Genomic DNA, 24,889 nt, shown 5'->3' with positions numbered 1-24,889 from the left:
CAGTTTAAGTTCCCTCCTCGGCCACAGTATTTCTTGGGTAGTTTGGAGCACTGAATGTACCTGAAGCACGCACACTGTCGCTGTGTCTGTCTGTTTAACCCGCAGTTTAGTGGCTCGCTCACATACGCAGTGTGGAGCAGGAGCGTCATCTGGTGGCAAACACCAGAGCTAACTGCACAACCATACTTTGGAGATTTTTTTTTCTCCATTTTTTTGTATTAATAGTTAAACCAGAATTTCCCTGTAGCCTACAGTATTATTTTTGAATAGTAAACTATCTTAGATATAGGAACACAAAAGCTTCTGTAGGTCCCAAGCACACCACATGTAACTGGAATAACATGTGAACTCCAAAGGGCCCCATCAGTCTCTTGAAGCGCCCCTTGAATGCTCCTCATTCACACAGCAGCAGTAGCACCACAGCCTCTTTTATATTGCTCCTCTCAGTGAGAAGCCTTCTGAAGGAAAGTTATGAAGAAGTTCTCAGGAAAAACTGGGTGCATTTCCATCTAAAATTATGATGTGAAATTTAGCAGATGATATTATATGTTGCTAGAAAGTTGGACTAACAAAACAGACAGTCACTTATGCACTAGACAACATCTTTGAACATGTATAACTTGTGTGACACTGTCTCCATAAAATATGTCAAAAGGAGACAGAAGTGAAGCTCGATACCTATAGAAGTGCTTTAGCAGAGATCTAAATAGAGGAAGAGGAAGAAGGAAGAAGAAAAGACAAGTGTCCAGAGGAAAGTTAAAGGAACACTTTGTAACATTCAGGGGATCTATTGGCAGAAATGGAATATATTATTAATAACTGTTTTCTTTAGCGTATAATCACCTCAAACTAAAAATTGTTGTGTCTTTGTTAGCTTAGAATGAGCCGTTTATATCTACATGGGGAGCGGGTCCTCTTCATGGAGCCAGCTGCAATGTTTCTAAAATAGGCCAGAATGGACAAACAAAACACTGGCTCTAGATATTCACGTTTCTGCGTCTCCCACCATAGTTCTCCGACACACTTGGCACACAAGAGAAGTTCAATAAGGTCTCGATTAGTTTCAATCTGCAACCTCACCGCTAGATGCTGCCATATATTACACACTGCACCTTTAATAACTTGAGTACCTTCTATTGTACAGTATGAGGCCTGTTCACAAAATCGCTAAAAGTGCGCTTCACTTGGCAAGAACACTGTAGTCAATAACAAAGCTCATATTTCATGTAATAGTTGAATAAGAATCTTCATAGTTTTTTTTGTCACTCTGAGTACCCAAACCAATCATTCTGACTAACAGGTCACTTAGAGATGTCATTAGTGTAATATTAATTTGAAATGGCACTGATGACACATGATGTCTGTTGTTGTAATTATTGTCACCCTGTCTTTGTCCCCTCAGAATGATGTTAAACCCCCAGACAACAAATATATACAGTATATATATAAAAGGCTAAACATCTGCTTGTGAAAGTGGAGACCTCAAGTAACATTTAACAAAATAAAATCCTCCTTTTGGTGGTGAGTTGGATTCCACCAGTTTGTTTGAATTTCACTGCTTGACACTGAATCACCTTTATTGGCCAAGTATGTGTTCACATACAGTACAAGGAATTTGACTCAATTTTGTTGCATCTCTCTAGGTGTACTTACACGGAAATGGAAATAACAGCTAGGAACAAGGACAACAAAGCTGGACAAATAAAGGTAATAATAGACACAAGTAGGGAAAAAATAGGTGTATATATATATAAATATAAAATAAATACATTTACTCTATGTTTTAATGAGAGATGCATGTTAGCAGAACTACTGACTCGTAATTTTTAGAACTTTTATTCTCATAACTTTCGGTTGTAACAAAACTCATCAAGTGTTTTATGTACATTATACTTCAGGTGTCACCATCAGATAATTCAGGCAAAACTCTCATCTCAAAATACTCGTTCAGTTGTTTTTCCTATGAATACAGACGCTTCAGTCAGTCATTTTCAGTATCAACAAGTATACAAAAGTTACAAAACAGATTTAAAAAAAACACTTATATCTCATTTCTCAAACATTTTTTCTGATAAAACACTGTAATCATTCATCCAGTCCATCCAAACTACAGTATAAAAAACACGTCCGCATCTTTAGAAAACACACTGTAGCCTCCTTTAACATCAAAACTATGTTATGTTCATTGGCGCTAAAGCAAAATACATCAGATCCCGTGTTTGTTAAATGCAAAGATAAGAGACAAAAACCTGGAGATGCCATCATCTGACTTTGACTCAGACACATGAAATACAGTCAGCGTGCACAAAGTCGACCCCCAGTTTACCGTCAGCAGAGCAGCTCTATCACTCTTTACACTTTTCTACAAAGCTGTTTCTCATTATTGTCAAAAACCAAACAACGAATAAAGATGGCCATAAAATACAAAGCAATTACAGAAAATAAAGACACATTAATTAAAGTTCTTCTGTGGGTAAATACTATCAGATAAGTTTGCGATATATTTAAAATCAGAAAAAAAAGAAAATCCTTTTAAATATTAGTTTAAAAAAAATCACATTGACATCAGCTTATCACGGAGCCAATAACTACATACAGTATATACGTATCAAATTCACTTCATGTCATGTGTATGTTAATAAAGGAATAAATAAACATATCTTCATCTACATGATCAAGGTCATTGCTGTTTAACTGTTTAACAGTTTCATTGTCCTTCAGTTTTTGTTAACTTTCCTGCACACTTCCTGTATCCAGAGCCCTTAATGTTTGAGGATAAATTCAGTTCAGACATGAATATTTATGTGAAGAATTCGTAATCTGACTCAGAATGAACTCTGGCTGTTGACAGGTCATTAAATTCAAATAATCCAAATATATGTCATAACACACATGACTTAACATGACTTGACATGACTTTATTCTGATTCTTCTAAAACTGAGGGTGCCCTAGTAGAATCCAGTAATACTGAAATATTGTAGAGACATAAAAAAAAAATATGAAGCCCCTGACTTGACACAAGCAGGTTTTTCTCCAAATTTCCGGTGATGTCACTAGAAACCTGGTGACCTTTTTGCTCCAATGAAACATGGAAGAAAGTTATTTTTGAAAGAAACATATTAACAATTAATCTTTATGAAATAGACAAAAAAGACTTAATTTAAGGTCCGCTTACTAGCTTTTTGAGGAGATTTCAACAACATCTCACGGTCTTCCTCAGTGGATGGAGCTTGCATAGTGAGCTATCTCCATGATAACTGAATCTACTCCATCTTCTGAGAACGACTTTTAGATGTGGTTGAAACCTCTTGAAAAATCAAGTAAGAAGACCTTGAGTTAAGATTTTTCTTGTTGAACTTCCTTTTTACATGTTTTTAAAGTCCGTATGATAATAAACTGAATATTTTAGGGGTTTTCGATTGTTGTTTTGACAAAACCAGCCAATTGAAACTTCAGCTTGGGGACTGGAAATTGAATTTTCTTCTACTTACTATTTCTGATATTTTATAGACTAAACTAAAATCAACTATTTAAGAAAATAATCAACAGATTATTGGATAATCAAAAACAGTTAATTAGTTGCAGCCCTAGATCTCAATTAAGCTTCAATGGCTTCCACATACATCATGTCTTCCTTAACTCAAATACTACAGAATCTAAATTTAACAAAGCCTTCATCCCTCAACAAATGCTTGAATCATGGCAAACAAAATGCTGTGCTTTACATTAGGTTATCATATCATCCTCCTTCAGTTTCCTTGTATACTGTATCTATTTACACACAGCCAGTCTTGTAGTTGGTGACTGCACCTCAAGTCATCGATCTGTCTCTGGCTCCTGCTGTCAAATATCATCGACCTCCTCTGTGGCTGGTAGAAGCAGCTGGTCGACGTCTCCAGTCTCTGTCCACTTTTTGGAATAGTCATTTTGTTTTGAAGGGCGATCCCCTCCGGCGTCCGGAAATTGTCCGCCATCTCTTTGGAAAAGACATTCACTGCTGACGTGTCATTCAGGCTCTTGATGGACGAGAGGAGCTTGCCGTCATCTCCTAACGGTGGGTAGTCCATGATGGGGAAAGGAGGGCTGAGCAGGATGAGACTTTGAGGTCTCTGTCTGTTCCTAAAGGACGGCCTTTGGTGGAGGTTCCCTCTGTTAGGCCTGGGACAATCTACAAACACTTCCAGACTGGGCGCGTGTCTCCTTGTGATGACCGGCAGCTCTGGAGTAGATGTGGTCTTCACGGACTCTGCGACTTGTTTTTGGTGTTTGGGTGCGGGCTGTTTATTCTCCAGCTCCTCCTTTAGATCAGACATCATCGGAGTAGGTGCAGCATTGCTTTTCTCTGCACTCACCTTAGGGTGCTCCTTGTCTTGTTCCTTTGCTGCGTCAAAGTCCTTCTCATGTCTGGAGGGAGGTATCTGACTGTACTGCACCTTGGGAGGGACGACGGGCACAGCCTTGGCCTGGCATGTTTTTATCATGAAGGCTGTTCGCACCGATGACACGCTGACTGGGGCTGAATTTCGGCGTAGCGGCGCCTGCCGATCGCTCAGAAACAACTCCAATTCTGAGGGCAGCCTGGTGTTCACAGATTCAGAGGAGGTCAGTAGTCCTCTCTCTGATGAATTGCGGTTTTGCTGATTAGAAATGTCTCTGATGCATCGCTGCCCCAGGTCTAAATTAAGTGAATACGGTCTGTGTTTAGAAAAGCAATTTTCCTCTCTTTTCTCCGCCTCATAAGACATCTGTCTGTAAAACCTCTGAGATGATGCTGTATTCTTCTGCTTTGTTGAGCTGCATTTTCCTGCGTGAGGTTGTGTTGTGTTATTCACACTGACCCCTGACGGCAAATACGTCCATTTAGCTTCTGGTTTGCTACTTTGAGGAATGTTTCCTGAGAAATGTTCAGTGCTCTTAACGAGAGACTGTTTGTTATTATCAACTGAAGGAGGTGAAATCTGAGTTTCACCACAAGAGCCAAAGGGCGATAGCTGGTTAAACAATTCCTCTATGTCAGGTGAGTGGAGAGGACTGGTAACCCACTGCTTGTTGGAGCTGAAATCCTCCCAGGGCTCCACCAAGTCCAGCTCCTCCAAGTTTCCTCCATTCCCTTCGTCGTTGTCGAGGTTTGGCAGCACCAAGGTGTTACGTCTCTCCTCCAAACACACCGACAGCCTCTGAATAACCTCCAATTCAGGAATCACGTTCTTCTTTGCTCCATCACAGGAGACATTTTTGTCTCCATGAGGAGTTTCACGTTTCTCTGATTGTTTGTTGGTATCATCTGCTACCGAGAAGCCTACAACCGTTGGAGTATCCTCTATCGTCAAAGGATTCATAACTTCATCTAAACAGGTTTCCTTTAAAGGAGGTTGGCACAGTTTGGTGTCATCGTTGTTTAAGGGTGTGATGTTTAGATGCAGCTTCTCTCTTTTTCTACCACCATGTCAGCAGGGCCGGCGCTTTCTGTGCTTTTGTGAAGAGAAAATAAGATGTCTGACTCTGAGGGCTGTTTCTTTGCAGAGTCTGATCCAGTGGCGATTACACGATCACTTAGAGAGGTATTCGAAGACTGTTCCCTAAATAACAACGACAGAGACGGGGAGCTGCGGCTTCGTTTTGACTTAACGTCCATCGTTAACCTCGTGCCCTCACAGGTGCTATTGGAGCCGAAGACGGGTTTAAAAGTCTCATCAAGCAGGTCGATTTCAGGTTCAGTTATCTTCAGTTCCTGGTGGAGGTCAGACCACAGCTCTTTCCCAGTAGAAGATCCCTTGTCCTGAGAAAGTATAAATGAGAAACACAAACAGAAAGGATTAAATATAACCAAGATGGTTCCACCATTAATTTATAAACCAAACACATAATCATTCCTATGTGCTGGTTCAAGCCAAAGTATTTTTAGTCTTTTATCTTGAAAAACGTAATTTGATGATAAAAATCAACAGAAAACTTAAGCCCTGAAAGTGTCTGCAGTTCTGCTGAAGGGGAAGCACAACTAACTACACGATTTACCAGTTGCATAGCTATCTGCTGGTTGTGCACTTCTTTCCCAGGAGATGGCGCTGCAACTTTGCATTCTCTCGCATTTGCACGGGACGCTGGTTCCACTTCAGAAGTATTCACCCCTCCTTGACCTTCTTGCAGCATTTCTTTGCCTGCATCTGAATAAAAAAGTATGATTTATCATGACATCCTTCTATACATGTATGACTCTAATATGTAACGTAACAACAAGCCACTTTAAAATGTGATAATATGTCCTCACCCTCTGGCGGAACTCTGGAGGTCGGCTCCTCTGTGTTTTTCTTCTCCGCTGCTTCCTGCTTCTTGGGTTCCAGTTGGGGGAAAGTGTTGCTCTTTCCACTGTTGCTGCTCGGCTCTGAGCTCTCCTTGCAGGGTTTCAGAGTAGCTGCTTTGTCCTTGGCGTGCCCCCTGCACGGCGTGCTGTTGGAGCTGATAACGGCTGACACGCGCAGGGGCACGGACACAGCAAAAGGCTCAGATATGTTAACGGCTCTGCGCTGATGCCTCGGCGAGATCTCAAGCGGGAAGAAGCTTCCTGGGAAGGAGGGCCGTGATGAGCTGTTGTGGGAGGAACCCGAGTACAACATCCTCCTGTTTTTCGGAGAGGTGGGCTTGTAGCCGCCGAGGTTGTCACCTTTGAACACCTTCAGTTGCTCTGGCAGTGTTTTTTGAGGGGGTGCGGAGGCACCTGGTGACCCCTTCTGGTCCATGCTAGCGCTCCAGCCACCTGTTGCCCCGTCAGCTTTTATCCCTTTAAACTCCCAGTTTTGGTCGTGTTCACTCAGGTCGTAGAGCGAGTCAGATCCCAGCGTTCTGGATTTCACATCTGGAACAAAAATGCTGCCGGATCCACTGGCTGGACCGTTGTTTCCTGTTCTATCATCATCTGCGTGGTAAAAATTATGTACTGTAAGCGTTACACTATCACATTAATTTAGCTCTGTGTTAAAACTGAAGTATCTAGGTTTTAGCCTCACCTGTTGGTAAGGAGCACAAGGACTCCATGCTCCTGGATGGACGAAGAGATGCCTTTTTCTGTTGAAAAAAAACAATAACATTATCACACTTCAGGGCAGTAACTAATGATTATTTTCATTGTCGGTTAATCTGTGGATTATTTTCTCGATTAACCGATTAGTTGTTTGGATCTATAAAATGTCAGAAAATGGTGAAAAATGTTTATCAGTGTTTTCCACAGCCAAAGATGTCTTCAAATGTTTGTTTTGTCCACAACTCAAAGATATTCAGTTTACTGTCATAGAGTAAAGAAACCAGAAAATATTCATTCTTTTTTTCTTAATTGACTCAAACTGATTAATCGAATATCAAAATAGTTGGCAATTAATTTAATAGTTGACAACCAATCGATTAATTGTTGCAGCTTTATCGAACTTTGACTAAATATTTGAAGTGTCTGGGGCCTTTAAAAAAATTAAAAAAACTCATCATGAAATTTGAATTTAAAAATGTGTAGAGTTTGTTAACATTGTTAGGTCATCAGACTCTTACCTGTCACTTGTGTTTCTAATGAACACGCTGCCGTTCCGGCTCAGTTTTCCCTTCGAGTCCACAGACCGTCCCAGGTTGAAGATGGACTTCCACTTCTTTGATTTCCCAGAAAACTTTCTCCTAACAGATCAACAGAGATCATGCAAGCCCAAGCGTTCTGACAGTAATACATGCATAGTAAATACAGTAATCGTACATGAATCAAACACTCTCAATGGACTGAATCCAATGTGTCATACTTGCTGTCTATGTCTATGACGGTGTGGTAGAGCGTGGCAGTACTGGTATCAGGCAGACTGTTCTCTCGCTGACGTTCTTTATGCACAGGATGGTTTGGACTTAAGGAACGGGCCTGGGCTTCTTCCAGGCTCATCAGTTTCATCGGCCCACACTGGCCACTGATCGGGAGCGTGGCATACTTCTTCTCCCCACACATCAAACTTGGTCCTGGAGAAGTATAAGTTAATTTTAGCAATCTTTTAGCCAAACAAATCTCCCACAAAAGAGTATTCATTTGAATGTCATACCTTCTTTGGTTTTGATTTGCACAGAGTCACTGAAGATCTCATCTGTATGGTTCAGAATAAACTCAACCACTGACTGTTGTATCCGCACCTCCTGGAAAGCCATTTCTCCATTACTACATGACCCCTCAATGTCTTTAGATCTGAGAAAATAACAGATGAAAATAAGAAATATGAAAATCCTTTGAATTTCTGGAAAAAAAAGTTTTGTTAATGCATATTTTCCAAAACTTTCAGTATGAATACTAAGTTAAAGGTGCAGTGTGTAGGATTTGGTGGCATCTAGTGGTGTGGTTGCAGATTGCAACCAACTATACACCTCCGCTCACTCCTCCATTTCCAAGACTGCGATAACGTGAGCCACCGAGTGCAAAATCATGGTAACGTTGTTGGCCTCGCTCAGAAGCCATCCTTACAGTAATCACATTACTTTAAGAGCAACAGAAGTCAGACGGCAGCTGGTGTTACCATGGTTTTGCACTCCGTGGCTTACCTTACCACAGTTTCACAAGTGTGACGGAGAACTACGGAGGCCTTCAGGCAATGTAAATACATGAAAGTCTCTCTCTAGAGCCAGTGTTGGTTTTTCCTGTTCTGGGCTACTGTAGAAACATGGCGGAGCAACATGGCGGACTCCCTAAAGAGGACCCGCTACCTATGTAGATACGAAGGGCTCATTCTAAGCTAACTAAAACACGATTCTTAGTTTCAGGTGATTATACATTAATGAAAACATAGTTATGAACATTTTATTTCACAGCTTTGGTTGAATACTCCAATTCTATTGGTCAATCACAGTTTTTCTACTGTCTGTTATTTCTTTATAGCAGACCGTTGCCTTACATATTCCATTCTGCTAATAGGAACACACTGGTCCAGAGCAAAAAAGTACAAATTCAAATCTTTAGACTGAGAAGTATCTCTGCCTTTCCTTCTGCATTGCAGGTTATTTTTAATTTTATGGGTCAAGTGTTTGAAGCACATCTGTGAAGCTAAACTCACCGTAATAGATTTGGAGCCCAAACCAGGGCCAGGTTACGTGTATGCATGTTTGTCTGGGTGCTTAAGGTGGCAAGGTGGGCCAGGTGCTTAGTAAGATACTCCAGAGTCCTGAGGAGAATTGACAAACACTTCTTGTCACAACATTATTCGTAAAACCTGGCAAACAGGACAGTTAGTTTGTACAATTTGTCTTTACTGCTGTGAAAAGAGAGTGTAGGGGGCCAAAGTTCACCTGAAGTGAGGAGTCGGCAGTTCTTTGATGACACCCTGAATGTGTAAAAGCCTCTCATGATCCCCTGGATCAAGACCACGTTCCTGTGTGCAAAACAGAAAGATGTCCATGTAAAAAAAAAAAAAATCACATTCAGAGTTCATGCTTGATTCTTGTGCCTAACCAACATTACGTTAGTTTATTTATTTTCAGTTCAGTTTAGAAAACCATAATGTGATTCAGACTTTACTTCCAATAGATACTTAACCCCAAATATGAACTGAATTCTTACGCTTGTGGTCTCTGCAGCTCTCTTGAAATTCTGTCCTGATGATGATCTTTAATTTGTCTGCATACATACCCTTAAACTAACATAACATCTAACCTCTGTATTTCCCAGTAGGGTTGATGTGTTGATGAACTGTAGGTTAAAGCCTCCCAACCCAGTTATCCCTGCTCAACAAATGTAAACAGACATGTTGGAGTGCGTGCAAGTCAAACTAATGCAATTGAGGCCCAAACAGCTGAGCGTGTTAGCTGCATTTGTTAGTCACGTAGTTGTTAAATCGTGCTCTTGTGCCATTACGTCTAAATGGCCGAAGCACAAAAATTAACTTATAATGACATTTTACATTCTGTCCGTCAACATAAGTCCAGATCACACAGATGTTTTAACCAATAATTCACTCAACCTATCTGAAAATGCACAGATCCTGCTCAATGCTCACATTCTTTCCAAGACTACTTGGCGAGAACAGGGAAACTGGGTTTTGGTGTGTTTTCATATTACGCCATGTGAGGGACTTACTTTTCCTAAAACACACTGCAGTACTGGAGTTTTCAGGCACGAGTAGCACAAAATGCATGAATGCCAAGGTATGCTAATGGCCCGTCAAGGTACACAGAAAGCTACTCAGAAAGCATGAAACCAGGTCTTACAGTTTTGGTATTCCTTTTCTCCTGCTCCTCTCTAAAGTCTCTTTCTGCAGTTCAGTCAGAAATGTTTCTCTCTGGTACTAAATGTACAGATTGTGTCACCCACAGTTTTGGCCATTTTTGTTGCCAGTTTAAATTTGACCTGATCTCATTATACATTTAAATGTTTTTGCTCTTTCTAGCTAAACTTAAAAACCCCCCCCCGTGATCCAAAAGGGCCAGTGAAAAAATGTGTTTGTCTTAAAGACATAAACAGATATATATATTATATATATAATATATATGATACTTATTATCATTAAGTAGTTTCACAGTGGTGTTCCTTATGTATTCAAAACCAAACATTCAAAGATTTGGTCAAAGTATGTATGTTTGAGTGTCAAAATGATTTACCCATACCCTTCTAAAAACTTTTTTTCCACGTGACCTGACGTAGGTTTCTGCACTATGAGGCTGCTACATTTACAGTATATATACATCCTGAAGGCAAGTTAAAGCTATAAAAATATTCTAAACATAGCGTACGCTTAAAGTGGCAGTAGGCAGTATATTTTTGGCATCATTGGGCAAATATTTCATAATAACCTTCAGCATATTGTAATTCAAGTGTTCTGAGAGATAACTAAACTCTGCACCTCCTCATGGCTCTGTTTTCAGGCTTTAAAAAATCGTTCCTATTGGCTGTGCTCCGGTCATGTGGACGGAACTTGGCGTTCCTTCACCAGATTTCACAATGGCTGGCGTCACAAATTTTCTCAATTTAAGCAGCTAAACCGTGCACTACAAGATGATTCTGAAAACATGTGAGGGAACAATAGGCATTAATGTAACATAATATTGATTCATATTTGATCAGCGCTGCCTAGTTTTGACCGTTTGGTCGGAAGGTCGCGAGTGGATTGACAGCCGGCTGTGTAGTTCGGACACCGGTAGTACACAGAGGCACACACGATTTTTTTCATGTACTACTGTCACAAATATAGCGACCATTTTGTTAAAAATAACTTTTTTAATCATATTTGCACCAGTCTCGCCTACTTAAGCTTTAAAACTGATATTGATTTTTTTAAGTGGCTAAAATAATTTTTTCTGTACTCCAATCCACAGCCACTTTACCTCGCCGTCAGACAGCCCGTTCCAAACAGTAACTGAAGGTCGTAATATCGCTCTCTTTCAAAGCCACAAGACTAATTCACAAAACAGTAATTTTACCTCACAGATCGCGGGAGTATACATACAACCCCACTTAAAAAAATCTAAACTCTTTCAGTTACATCCAAACTTAGCACAGCTAACTTTGACTCAGCTGGTGCTAGCGTTCACATTATTCATAACCTTATTGATTAGATTTGATTAAACTTACTTGGTAACCTACACCGTTGATTTTGCAACGGCTGAGTGGGCGTTTCATTGAAAAAAACAACAAAAACGTACCAGAACGCAGATGGACCTGCCATTTAAACCCAGCTCTCCAGTTAGTATATAGTGCATCAGAAAAAATGGCTGGCAACAGAGTGGCCCCCAACAACAACAAAAAAACACTCACATAAAAAGATAAAACAGATCATAATTACAATCAGTTTTGTCATACAGTATATGCAGGGACATATTTTTATGATTAAGGGCAGCACTATTTTTAATAACGAGTTGATGAATGATAATAAATCATACTTTTCTTTAATTATGTCATACAATATGTTCTTTGCTTACAGTTCAGTTGACATCTGCTAATGGTACTGTCTCCTCCGGGAGGAGATGAAAACAGCTGATCAATAGTGAGCTAGAGAGATGAGGTCACACTCGTGACAAATGATAATAAATAAGATCTTTATAGTGCTGACACAAATATAGTGAGGGACCATGTGGAGTAAGTACTGCTCATTGACGTCGGGTGTTGGGGTTGCCGTTCTGTCTGTTACTAATTACTGTTTGTAAAGCACAAATCTGCTGTAAAACCACTTCTAGGCCATGCAGGATTTAACTGTAAATGCGACTGTACTCACAGTGAATTTGCTGTATAGCTCGTATGTGAGCAGAGGATTGGGTAGCTCCCTGAAGAACAGCTTACATAAGGAACCCACACAGTGGATGTCCTGGAGGTACACTTCCTTTGTAAGGTCAGGGCACGCCTCGGAGCAGAATTCCTGCCTGCACACACACACACACACACACACACACGCACACACACACAGTTAGCTGAATGCTTTGATTGTTGCCACCCCTGCTAACTACAGCACTGTTGCAGTATGTGGCTTGTTAGATTGAAGTCTATCCAGTCGACTAACGTAGTTGTGGCAAAAAAAACACAGACTCGATGCTAATCTAAGAAAAAAATATGATGTACATTAAGATACGATGACTATTTATTCGGCCTGCATGGATAAAAAAAAGTAGCTAGGCATGATTTGAGATAATGATTGATTTAGAGTAGCTTTCATTTTAATTTAACAGGTGGTATACACCAGTAATTATAGCGAATATAAGGTTTAAACACTCCTGCTTTGTAATAAAATCATAACTCTTATCACCTGATGTCTAATATTTTCTATGAACGTGAGGTTGTTGATGCCTCAAAGGCATCACTGTACATGTTGCATGAGTACCTGAGACGCTGGATATTTGAGGTGATCCCCGACAGTCTGTAGATCCCATCCACAATCCCATGCTCCTCAATAAACTCTGCACATTTCTTCAGAACCTGAGGAACTGAAGTTAAGACATTGTGTTAGTCGTATACTTTTAGTCTTGATGGTCAAATGAAACCTTAAAAGCGGGAGAAGGAAAGACCTGTAAATCAAATGTTGCAGCGGTAACAATGCACATACTGTAAGGCTGACTTCATGGTATATAGGGTTTGTTCCACTATGTCTGTTTTCTATTCCTTAGGGCCACTGATTGTAGGTGGACTTTGACAGGAAGTTAAAAATGGTTTGTTTGTTTCAGAGGAAGGTTGACACACCCAGTCCTTGTAGCTGGTATTACTTACGACATTTCCTCTAATAGAAAACGGCTTTTGAAATGTTACCACTGACCTGCACAGCTTTCTGGACTACAGTAAACACAACTGGGTTTACCTGCACTTTAAAAAGAAAATCGGAACAGATTTAGCTGTGGCTTTACAGCTAAATCACATGCTCTGATTCAGTTTGGCCACAACTTCCCTTTAGCTAATACTGAAGTAGCAATTGATTGCAAAAAAGTGGATTCTGAAGCTGAATGTGACACCTTTTTGGATTGCATTTGGATTTTTTATTTAAATGCCAGACAATTAAGATCAGCTGTCTTTCAACTATAGTTCTGTATAGAGTGTGCATGAAGGAACAGACTGTGTACAGATGAGGGGAAATCAAATGTTGATTCAATCCTGGCTTAGTATTAATATTAATCAGTGCATACTTCAGATACACTATAAAAAATAACTTTCAATTGGATCCAATAGATTTTCATAGCATTTTCAGAGTCTGACATGAAACAAACTGACTTTTAAGCTCTAAGCAGTGCGTGATATTAAGTAGTAATGAGCAATTAATTATGTGCAGATTTAAAGAAGATTCTTGATATTCATGTAAAAAATCAATAGTTAGTATGACATAACTGTCTTTCACAGCTAAAAAATAATGTATTGATAATAACAGTCTCAGTTCCATATGCTGCCCTAACACGCTGCTTAAAGCTTTTGGCTGCATGATTGAACAATCATTTATAACATGATGTCCCAATAATTAGTTTACTCTATTGGTAGTTACTTTTGTAGACTTTTCCATTTTAACTACACTTATATTTCCATGTATCTTGTTGTTGATTATAAACTGACCATCTTGCAAACTAAATTAAGAACAATTTGGGCAATGGTTCATTTCTCAGTAATCGCCACAGACACCAAAAATCTGCCATTTACATCTCGTCTATTTGACTTAATTGGGTTTTTTTCGGTGACATGCCTGTGGTCAATACGAATCTGGAGCCTTCATTTAGCGCCTCGCAGTCTCTGCCTGAGGAGGATCTCTGCACTCCCTGTAGACTCATGACAACAGAAGTACAGTTTGGACTGATTTTTAAAGATACTTTATGATGACACTTTAAATTAAATCAATTCATGGTGTGTGGCGAGGAAAGTTTCAAGTTACAATTTGGCTCAACAGATGGCACTTGTTTGTTCCTGCAATAATGTTAAATGTTCACATTAAACGTTGAAAACTGCAGCTGCTGCTCAGTGGTTGGCCATACAAAAACCCCTGTTACAGCCCTGCAGTCTTTCTTCTGGGCAAGTTTTATAAACGTATTTTACGGTAACATTGTTGTATGTTGACTGAAGCACCTTTTAAAGGTGCAGGATCAGGTTAACATAACCTTGTTATAAAATTGGTGAAGTGAAAGAATTAAATTTGTGTATTTCCTCTTCCAGAATGACTCATGTTTGGGTATCCATTGCTTTAGAGTTGCTTTAAGTGAAATTATTGTAGTTTAACAATGTCAACATTAAGCAAATGTTATAACAACTTACCTCTCATACACTGTTTGTAGTCTATACCTAGGAAGAGTAATGCACTGTTTATAAATCCAGTGTTAATGCATTGTCACGTAACTTACGTACTTAAGTAATGCCACTTCCGGAGTTATTTTGAGCCAAACCATGATCTTTTTCCTAAACCTAAGACGTTTTAATTGCCTAAACTTAAGGAAGTTGTTTCTGTGTTCTGAAGTCATTTTGAAAAAGACTGGTGCATGTAATATGAGCGAAAATGATACGTGTTGCTGGGACATTCGTAGGAAAATGAATGCAAAAGGGCAATAACTTTTTTTTAAGATAATTATACGATCCGTTGCGGGAGATCACGTTGATTTAACATAATCATGATTACTTTTGTCTGTGTGCAACCCGATTTCATGGGAGTATAAATAGCATGACATTACAAGGACATTTTGCGTGTCATGAGAACATATTTTAGCCTTTTTGGGTGTCATTTGTAAGGCTCTTTTGCGTGTCATTTTTACGCCATTCAACAAAACTACGGTAAATGGAGGCTGTTAAATTTAGCAACAAAACCACTTAATTAGGTTAGGAAAGACATCGTGGTTGGGCTTATACGTAACTAAATAAAATATGCATGGAAACAATGTAACAGAAGTTCGGAAAAAAACGTCACAAACATCACTAAAAACACATCATTAACATAACTTAAAAATAACTCAGCAACAGCTTTGAGACACGAACACTGTCTCCTGGAAAGTGAGGTGGTGGAAAAGTCATGTGCTTACAGTCTTTCTCACTTTTTATTCTACATCACTAGCTCTGAGTGTAGCATATTTACGACCGATGCGTTTTACATTGCAGTCTATACAGACTACATGGCATATGACACACCAAAAGCAAGAACGGCATTCTTATTGCAGCGCCGAAATGACTTGCGATTACCGTGTCATTCATACGCCATTAAGTGCGACCGTGGCTGCTGTGTGAGACAGGAGGTGTGAGTTCATACCCTGTTTATTGTCACACTCATTATTATTTGAGATATTTCATATTTAATCTTAACAACGAGTAGGTTCAAGAGTATTTTCTTTCTTAAAGACTTCTCATCACCTATACCAGACATTGTGAGTGCATACAGTAAGTGTGCAACATTTGCATTGTCATTTGTGGAGTAAAGAAAAAAAATTCAGCATCACATTGTGCTGGATTTTCTGTGCAGTTGTGATACGTAACTAGGATCTATTTCCACACTTAACTGTACACACAAAAGTAGAGCTATGCCGGGAACATGTGGGCATCAGGTCACTTTAATACCCTGCTCACAGATGTATAATAATAAAAAAAAAAAGGGTTTTGATGAATTGATGATATTTCAAAAGCAGTAATGCTCTAACAATCTAAAAACACATATGTCTGCTGGTACGACTCAAACCTCCCTCCCTCACTTCCTGCACCGAACGCTCCGCCTTACAGGTGTGTCCACTCCAGAAGGTCTTCCCTTAAAGTTATCCTCAACACAGCTATTCATATGCCTCCGCACGTGGGATACTTCTCTTTTTTTAACATAGAATGGTGCTCCTAAAAAACTAATCACAGATGATGGCTGTAACAAAGAAACATACGATCAGAAGAAAGACAAGGGATGAAATATATAACCTTTAAAAACAAACCTGACCACTTATTTGAATATTTGATGATACACTTTGTTTCTATTCCGTTTTTATCTTGACTCATGATTTCCTCTCATCCATAGAGCAGCAGCGGCAGCACGCCCAGTCTTTTGTCAGGACACTAAACCAGTCATGTTATAGTCACCGTAGGAAATTGACACAAAAAATGTAAGAGCCACACCCAAAGTCAACAAATGACCATTAAATACACCCAATGTGTGATTGAATGGGCCTTACTACAGTAAATGTAAACACATGTTATACCTACTATTCATAGATGTAATCTTTGAACAAAGCCTCTATTTGTTATATAAAGACACTTTTTTGTCTTTTCTGTCTTAATTTCACCACAACAATGTGTAATGTAAAAAGGTTATAATAGCTATATTAATAATAGGAAATGACTAATAAAAGATCAATTTTCAGAATAAATGTTATCCTCTATGTATGGGTCAAATATATAAATGAAAAGAAATAGTGTGTAGTTTGGTGATAGCTGCTTGTTAAAGGGGTGTTAGATTTAAAAAAAGGCTAAAATAAAAAGTTTACCATCTGGTCCTGAATTCTGGAGACGTTCTATCAGGGTCACAGCCGAACGCATCTTCACTTCCTTTCTTTTTAGACTTCTGCTTAGTCCCTTTATTCTTCATGTGTCTCCAGTTAGTAGTCCCAATGATTAAAACAAACAGATCCTTGGAAGTGCGGCGATCGATCCATATGACCCCGAGAGAGGTTTAGGTCAAAAAAAAGCAGCCACATAGAAATCCCAGCAATCAGCTCCGAAAACTCTGCATTCCGCTCACATTCTGACTAACCACACTGTTGGAGGCTGAGAGCAGAAGTGACGTCACCATTTGAACTTTAGAGTCCGTTTAGATTGTCATAACTTGAGGTGATGGTCAAAGAAAAAGTCATGGTGTTGAGCGTTGCTCGGCCGGGACGTGCAGTCCGCTCTTTATCTGTGAAGGATTTGCAGAAACAGCATTAGAATCGGTTCGGTTTCCTGTTGTTTTTTCACCCCAGCCAGTCTCTCTCTATCTCCTTCCTCTTTTCCTTCATTCAACACAGTCTCCCTTTTCAAAGGCTTCTCTGGAGCTGAGGAGGCATATCAAGAGAAACAAATCCCCTCAGGAACATCAGTTTTTATTTTTAAATCTCATTTCCACTTTGAGATTTTGAGAATATTCTATGTTTAGAGATGGACTCGTGGCAGGGATTTTTGAAATGTGGCGACTGGTGTAAAGGGGAGGGAAGTGAAGTGCGGGGAGGAGAACAGCTGACTTCTGTTTCTCTCCTGGTTTAGGAATTACTGACCTCTTTTATCCATTTTTTTTCATGTGCCCCAACTTGGAGCTAACGGAAGCTGCTCTCTGCCTCCTGAATGCTCCCAATGTATACAATTTCCTGTGCAAAGAGCCCGGGCTCGAAAACAAAAACAGACGGGTTCTGAAAGGCAAGAGGGAAGTGGGAGGTGACTGAAACGAGGGCCTGAAGGGCACAGATGGGAAATGGGGGGGAGATCGGGGGGTGTTGGGGTGAGGAGATGGACGACACACATGGTTCTTGTTACTAACGCTATGCGTTTCATGTTTTTTCTTTTTCAAACTGGAGTGACATTAATCAGGGAATGCATTAAATGTATAGCATGAGTTTAATCTCGTAAAGCAAACAATGCTTTCAACTAGTACTCCAAGCGTCTTTGTTACTTCCTGTCTTGACTAAATGTAATCCAATTACATCCCCACGCTCCCCTGAGAAAGATCATGAAAAACTCCCTGGGTAGTGATGACATATTCCCCATATTTGTAGCCTTTAAAAGTTTCACATGGAAAATTACAGATCCTAAAACCCAAATTCCATAAATTGAGGTCTGAAATTTTACAGCTGTAAGCTGTGAACTTTCCCTGTGGGTGATATTTTAAAACCTAATCACTAATTGCAGTATATCTATGTCTAACGTTAACCCCTGTTGGTCCACTGTCAAACCACCACTGACCGCAGTGATTATTGCATTTTTCAATTAAAATTTGACACAAGATCTGAAGGCAGAAAAGCGACTCTATGTTTTGGAAACTTGGTTTGGTTTGTTTGGCATACACACATAGTCTAGTCTATAGCCTCATCACTGCGCAACAGTTATGGTTTCCAAGTCACATTCAGCTTTAAGAGCATATGAAAGCTTAGCATACTGTAATAACTTGGGACAATGGAAGAGCTGTGAAACATCTGACAAATTATCACCTTTTGAATTGAAATGGCAAACTTGTTTGCCAACTATTGCCCATCTACACATCCAACAGACATGGAGTAACCCTTATCATTCATTTGGAATCATGTTTCTGGCCACCTGATGATGTAAGTCCCAATATTCACTCTATTTAGCTCTACTTTTGGTCTCTCCACCAACTCCCGAGGAAATGTCTGTCTCTTTAGTGCTAAATGCTCCACTCTGTTCACCAGCTAGTCGCTAAAATTGTCTGTCTGATGTTTTAATGCCGGGCAGGTAGTGTACAGAGGGTTTATTAGAGATTTTTTTGTTAAAAAGTGCTGCCTGCTGCAGCCAAAAACAACACTGATTAGAGCGGTGTGAGTGAACCAAAACAGTAAAGTTGCAGTCCAGAAAACCATAGCAACGTGTTAACAGACCAACAACTGAGAAAACTACAGTCTGTGATATTTGTATGTGGATTCTTGACTAAAAGTGACCCCTTTCACATACAAGTAGTCATTTAATTGTTTGTTCATCTAAAATGATTAATTATAGCAGCTCTAAGTAGTTTGTTTGCATTTGTTCTTTTGAGAAATGGGTCCAAAATAATGTGAGGAGCCTATTCCATGCAATGACTCAGTTTACCTGACCTGCATGAGAACCCATAGGAAACCTGCACAAATTCGACACAGAAAGGATAATAATGAGTAAAACTTATCACTCCTTCTAATATTGCAATTGCAATATCAGTCAAAATAATCACAACTAGATATGTTTTCAAAATTGTTCAGTCCTACACTGTAAACAATTGCTGTTAATTTACAGCAGAATTTCAACAGTATTAACCTGTTATTGCTAAAAACAGTGCTTTACTGTTAATTACAAAAGACAATCTGGTAAATTACGCTCATAGGGCAGTTTTTAACTGAACTATAATGTATTATTAAAAAACAGCACTTTACTGTTGATCAACTGTCTAAATTATCATGAATAACAGTTTCAATGCAGTATTTTTGAATTCCTGGGAAGAGCAATTTCAACCTGATCTGCACATGTGAGGCTGGATCCGTTCTTTTCTTCATCCATCCCATCTTACTGATTATTTGGTGAGTAGTAATTTTATTTAATTAATAAATCTGTGCAAAGTTTATCAGTGATGTTTTCCAGTTAGTTTGCAATTACAGAATATGTGCTGTCCATGATAGAGGGATTCAACAGCTAGCCTAGAATTTCACAGATGATTGCACATTAATAGAACACACAAGGATACTCATTTTAATTTCTATGTATTCAAGTTAATATCTAAGTTAATGTGCTGACACATGTATTTTGCCAGTGAATTCATGCATAACGACGGTGTCATCATTTTACAGTCTATGGAAGTCCTTCAACATTAAAGTAACATTAAGACTTCAGTGCATGTTGGTTTATTGGGTGGTAATTCGCAGAGCAGATACAAAATTGAAGGCAAGTTTATTTACTAGCTAACTAGTGTTTTTGAATGATATCTGAAAACCACATGTTCTATAGATCAGATGGTCAGAATATTCATAATTGATCAAAAAACAGTTTCTCAGCCAGTAATGTACACCACTCAACACAATTCATTTCAAACATTGACTAAAAATCCATGAAGTTGACTGAGGAAAATTCTTTCTAAGTTTCAGGTGAAACAGCAGGAAGCTATTGGCGCTGGATGGTCAGCCTTGAGGGCCACTTCATATGTGAGGGGATCCAGCCCACCTTCTTGATGGGGCTTGCTGCATTATTTTCCACTTTCTACACCTGCACGCTCAAATTAATCTCAAGGTTAGATACTTTCAGTAAAACCTGTATTTTTATTGTGGCATTAATCTAAGTGATTCACACAACTTGATTTTTACACAGTACCTGAAGAAACACTATCATTTTTCAGGCGCACCGTAGGAATAAACCCTGAGAGAGGCACCAAGGATGGACAGAGCAAAGTCTTCTCAAAGAAAACTGGCAAATTCACGAGCTACAGGACAAGACTACAGCCGTATATCCACATGCATCCACTCTGCTGATGGGACTCATGGACTTGAGTGGGACTTCATTTAAAATGGTGAGTTTACATTACATACATGATAAGAGGAAATGAGGGCTACACACGCTGATTTTGTATGTGAGAAGTTACAATGAAAGTTATGTTGGAACTCATATATCTCTCTCTCACACAGTCAGCGGGCTACCAAGGCTGGATTGAGAGAACTGGTGTCTTTGAGTGGGCCATAAGTCATTCACTAACTCACTCCCCCATTATCGCCCAATACTTGGACTTCCACACTTATCCATGTGCCTTGTTAGAGCCTGAATATTCATACTTGGACATGATGTCACATGTCTGGTGGTGTTGGTGCTCATTAGTATACAGACAAATTATTTTTTATTTAATGTTCATTTTTAAAAAAAATTGTACCACTGATATGCCTTAAGGCTCAGCAATATATTCAGTATATTCACATGTTACATGATATAAGGCAAAATATTATTTGAGAGTTTTGTTTTAACTCTATGATATAGCTCAACTCTCTGTAACTGTTCCACAAAGTAAGGTTAGTAAGATTGACAGATGTCTTCAGAAATGCTATTTCTTCTGAAATTTGGTTTGTTATCTGTGTCAGGTTTTTGTTGGCGCTGTGTTGAACTTCATATGAAAATAAAAAATAAAGTGCAATAAGATAAGCTGTAGATGTTCTTTTCTCACACATTGTACATGATTGGAAAATCAGTGAATTAGCTCTGTTCTTCACTCACATGTTGTTATGGTTTGCATTCTGTGCTTGTAGCCAGCTAGAGACAGACATTTTGGGCCTTATACCCTTAATTATAGCCTTTTTCTTAACAAGTGCCTTTAATTGTATTTAGTGTGACTATTCCTATGTCTGCTAAGTCTATTCATCCATGCAAAAAATAATGTTTATTAAAATGTATGTAAAAAATACAACCTAAATAGTGCATTGAAACAAATCAGTAAGATAATGTAAAAGAAAGGGATAAAAACAGCTATATAATGTATCCTTAAACAGGAAATTAACTGTAAAATACTGTGAAATTAATCAAAAAACCAGTATATACTGTATTTTTCATTAACAGTACAAAGCTGTAAATTTCAGCTACAGTATAATAATGTTAATTTTACAGTAGAATAATGGCAACCCTGCTTCCAGCTCTTTACTGTTATTTTACTGGGAAATTCTTAACAGTGTACCTAAAATACTGCAATGAAATAATTTGACATGGTCTTACCTACTTAGCTTAGTTTCCATCCAATACTTAAATCTTTGAAGAACGTGTGAACTCATCCAAGAAGTTTATATTCAATCTAAAGCACAGAGGCAGTGCTTTTCCATAAATTATTGCTTTCCTCACTTTTGCAAATAACGGCGTGAACATCCCACTAGGGAATTTTTACACTTACACATTCTACTCTAGTACAAGTGTTACTATATTTACAAGCATGAACAAAACAGTACACATCATAGGAACCACTGGCATTTTAACATATCTGAATAGACTACTTTGTAGAGTGGATCATAGTGTTCTGACTTGCAGAGTTGATATTTTTGTGCTAAAAGTGTTTTGTGAATGTCACATGTGAGCTAGATGACCAGGCTTGGCCTCAACAAGACAAAGCTTTCTTTCTGCACCATAGGAAGAGGAGATGACATCATTCTGTCCATACAAAGCCTCGGACACCCCGCTCTTTCTTTGCACTGGTTAAAAAAAATCTATGCTGAGAAGACATTTCATTGTATCTGAATAATAAGGGGTTATTCTTGTTCTTACTTTTAGTACATATCCTCAGAGGGATGCAATGTTGTGGCATTTGCTGCTAAATGCCAGAGAGCAGAAATCACAACATATTCTTTATAATTTATATAAAATGTTGTTGATTTGAAGAGAAAAAATGAAATTGTAAAAGGGATTACGGTCTCCATCAACGGTATAGCCGGGGTTTGGCGCTAGCAAATTCATGTTTGGGATGCCATAGTCTGTATTCACACTCCATGTGTTATGGAGGGACTAATCTGCTTTTTAGGGGAATGTGAGCAGCTGATTTGATTGTCTAAGTAATGTAGAGCGTTCAACTTAATTCAAGCCGTCTTACAATTGCACTACAACTGGCAGCATACATAATTTGTGCATTCATATAAGGCGAGACACTACAGGCAAAAACATCAATCTTTCATGCACTGGTCTATTTTGAGATTTTGGGCATTTTTGCGATCCCGACCGACTTTACTGTCTTTCAGAGGTTGTAGCAGGCTCAGTTTTAGAGCTAGAGTGAAGGTAAAGGTATCATATGAAAACCTAAGGAATCCATTGGTGCCAACCATGTCATGCTAGCATGTCTGCTCGGAGGCTAAATAATGCTCCAAAGTTATGTTAAATTTTGGCGAGGAAAAACTGGCATGGTCATTTTCAAAGGGGTCCCTTGACCTCTGACCTCAAGATATGTGACTGGAAATGGGTTCTATGGGTACCCACGAGTCTCCCCTTTACAGACATGGTCACTTTATGATAATCACATGCAGTTTTTTGTAAAAAAAAAACATGCAGTTTTTTGAATGCAGTATAAATGTGTTATTTACACCTATACTAAAATGGTGTATTTGAATATTTCTGCATACTGGGGTCCCTAAACGGTCTTGGAATTACATAAATTGGGTATCACTGTAAAGCGGAGACTCTTGTGGATCCAGTGAGCCCAATTGCATTGTGCTGATGTTAGTCACCATAGTAGCCATTTTTTAAACTTGAGCTCACTGTATAAAATGACCTGTGGTGACCTCTAGGATAATCACAGCCTCATGAAACTTTACAGCCACAAACTAGATACCCAGACCATTCAGAGGATGGATGGCTTTCCTAGGTAGATGACAATAAGGGGGTTTCTGAGCAGTTTTCAGAACAGAAGTGCTCGCCTTCCTATCGGCAAAAGAAAATGCAATTCTTGCAGAAATATCCAAATGTCAAAAGTTTTTGATACCAAATCACAGCATGGCTTTTTCTATGGTGTTCCTAAATATTAGTATAATATTCATAATTTTTTATCAATTCTCGATTGGTTAAATTTTTTTAAATTTAGCACCAAATCTGTGTAACAAATGGTATCAACACCAAAATTGCTGCAACAACTTATGAGACATAATAGAGCATGGGGATGACCATCATAAACTTTGATCATATTGTTCTAAACCCTTATACACTTTTACAATTTATTTCAATTAATTATTTAATTCATGTTTATTTCTAATTTATGACTAGAACATTGACACAGAGTGCTGCATCTCAAATTAATCTTCAGGTTCCCAGCTTTCAGATGATGTTCACCACTTCTATGTGACATCTACTGTTGACCTGCTATCTGTAGACCTCCTTTACACCCCTAAAAAAGACAAAAAAATGGTCTATTGTGGGTATCGGGGTGATAACATGTCTTCTTTCAGGGTAGTGGAAAGAAAACATCCAAAACACACATTTGGGTGTTTATTTTACTACACTTTGTCTATTTGGGTCTGTAGATTTCTCCTAAATTCATCAAACGTTAACATTAGATAATGCATAATTTGCCTATTTTAACATTTCAGAAAACTTGTAATACAAAAAATAATTGTTTTAATGTAAGTAATCAACTGGGGAAGACTTATTCACCAGTAGTGTCTACCCCTGGAGAATATAATATTTTAGTAACTCACTATTTATTCAATCTTTTGTTGTCTTCTTGAGGTCAAACAACAGTTAAATCAGGAAAAAGAAATGTCTGATTTGTCATTTATGAATTTAAAAATCTGCTTTCTTTAGTTTACATCTATGGTCCAAGCTTGTGCTAGTGTGACACCTCCCACATTTCAACCAAACAAGATGTAAATGGGTTGTTATTTTGTTACCATCATAAATTAAGGCTACTGCTGTGCAAATTGCCTGGCAATAAAAGCAGTGTTTCCGTAGTTAACAAGGACAAGAGACCTCACTCAAGATGTTTTTCCAATAGTGGATTTTGTGCTCTCAACGCCCCCTACTGGTCAGATTCATGTACTGCAAGCTGTTGCAATCTTGCTGCCCGTTATATGCAATATACTACCATCATACAGTAACATAAATTCCATGAAATATTAGTAATACAGCAAATTATTCATGGTATTGCAAATAACCTGGGAGAAGCTTTTTAGAGGGGGTTTGTTTTATCCTGAAACCATCCATAGGAAGGAATATATACACTGCTATATTCAAGTGCATATCTTATCGGATAAACCAAACCGTAGATTCTTTCCCTGGAACACATAAAAACCATAAGACAA

At 38.8% G+C, this 24,889-nt stretch overlaps 1 protein-coding gene across 1 annotated transcript; it reads right to left on the bottom strand.

The window, feature by feature from the left end:
* Window positions 1–1,559: 1,559 nt before the first annotated feature.
* On the bottom strand, window positions 1,560–17,531 carry arhgap31 (Rho GTPase activating protein 31). Its single transcript, XM_037748705.1, is given in 15 exon segments — window positions 1,560–5,441; window positions 5,444–5,780; window positions 6,017–6,165; window positions 6,270–6,914; window positions 7,006–7,063; window positions 7,103–7,107; window positions 7,545–7,657; window positions 7,777–7,984; window positions 8,065–8,204; window positions 9,064–9,171; window positions 9,296–9,378; window positions 12,214–12,358; window positions 12,814–12,916; window positions 16,904–16,937; window positions 16,939–17,531. Coding segments are annotated over 15 exon segments (3,885 nt in total). The 5' UTR covers window positions 17,005–17,531; the 3' UTR covers window positions 1,560–3,750.
* Between the last annotated feature and the right edge of the window lie 7,358 nt (window positions 17,532–24,889).

This window comes from Sebastes umbrosus, chromosome 17 (assembly GCF_015220745.1).
Source record: "Sebastes umbrosus isolate fSebUmb1 chromosome 17, fSebUmb1.pri, whole genome shotgun sequence".
Classification (NCBI taxonomy): Eukaryota; Metazoa; Chordata; class Actinopteri; order Perciformes; family Sebastidae; genus Sebastes; species Sebastes umbrosus.
This window is presented reverse-complemented; position numbering and strand designations above follow the sequence as displayed.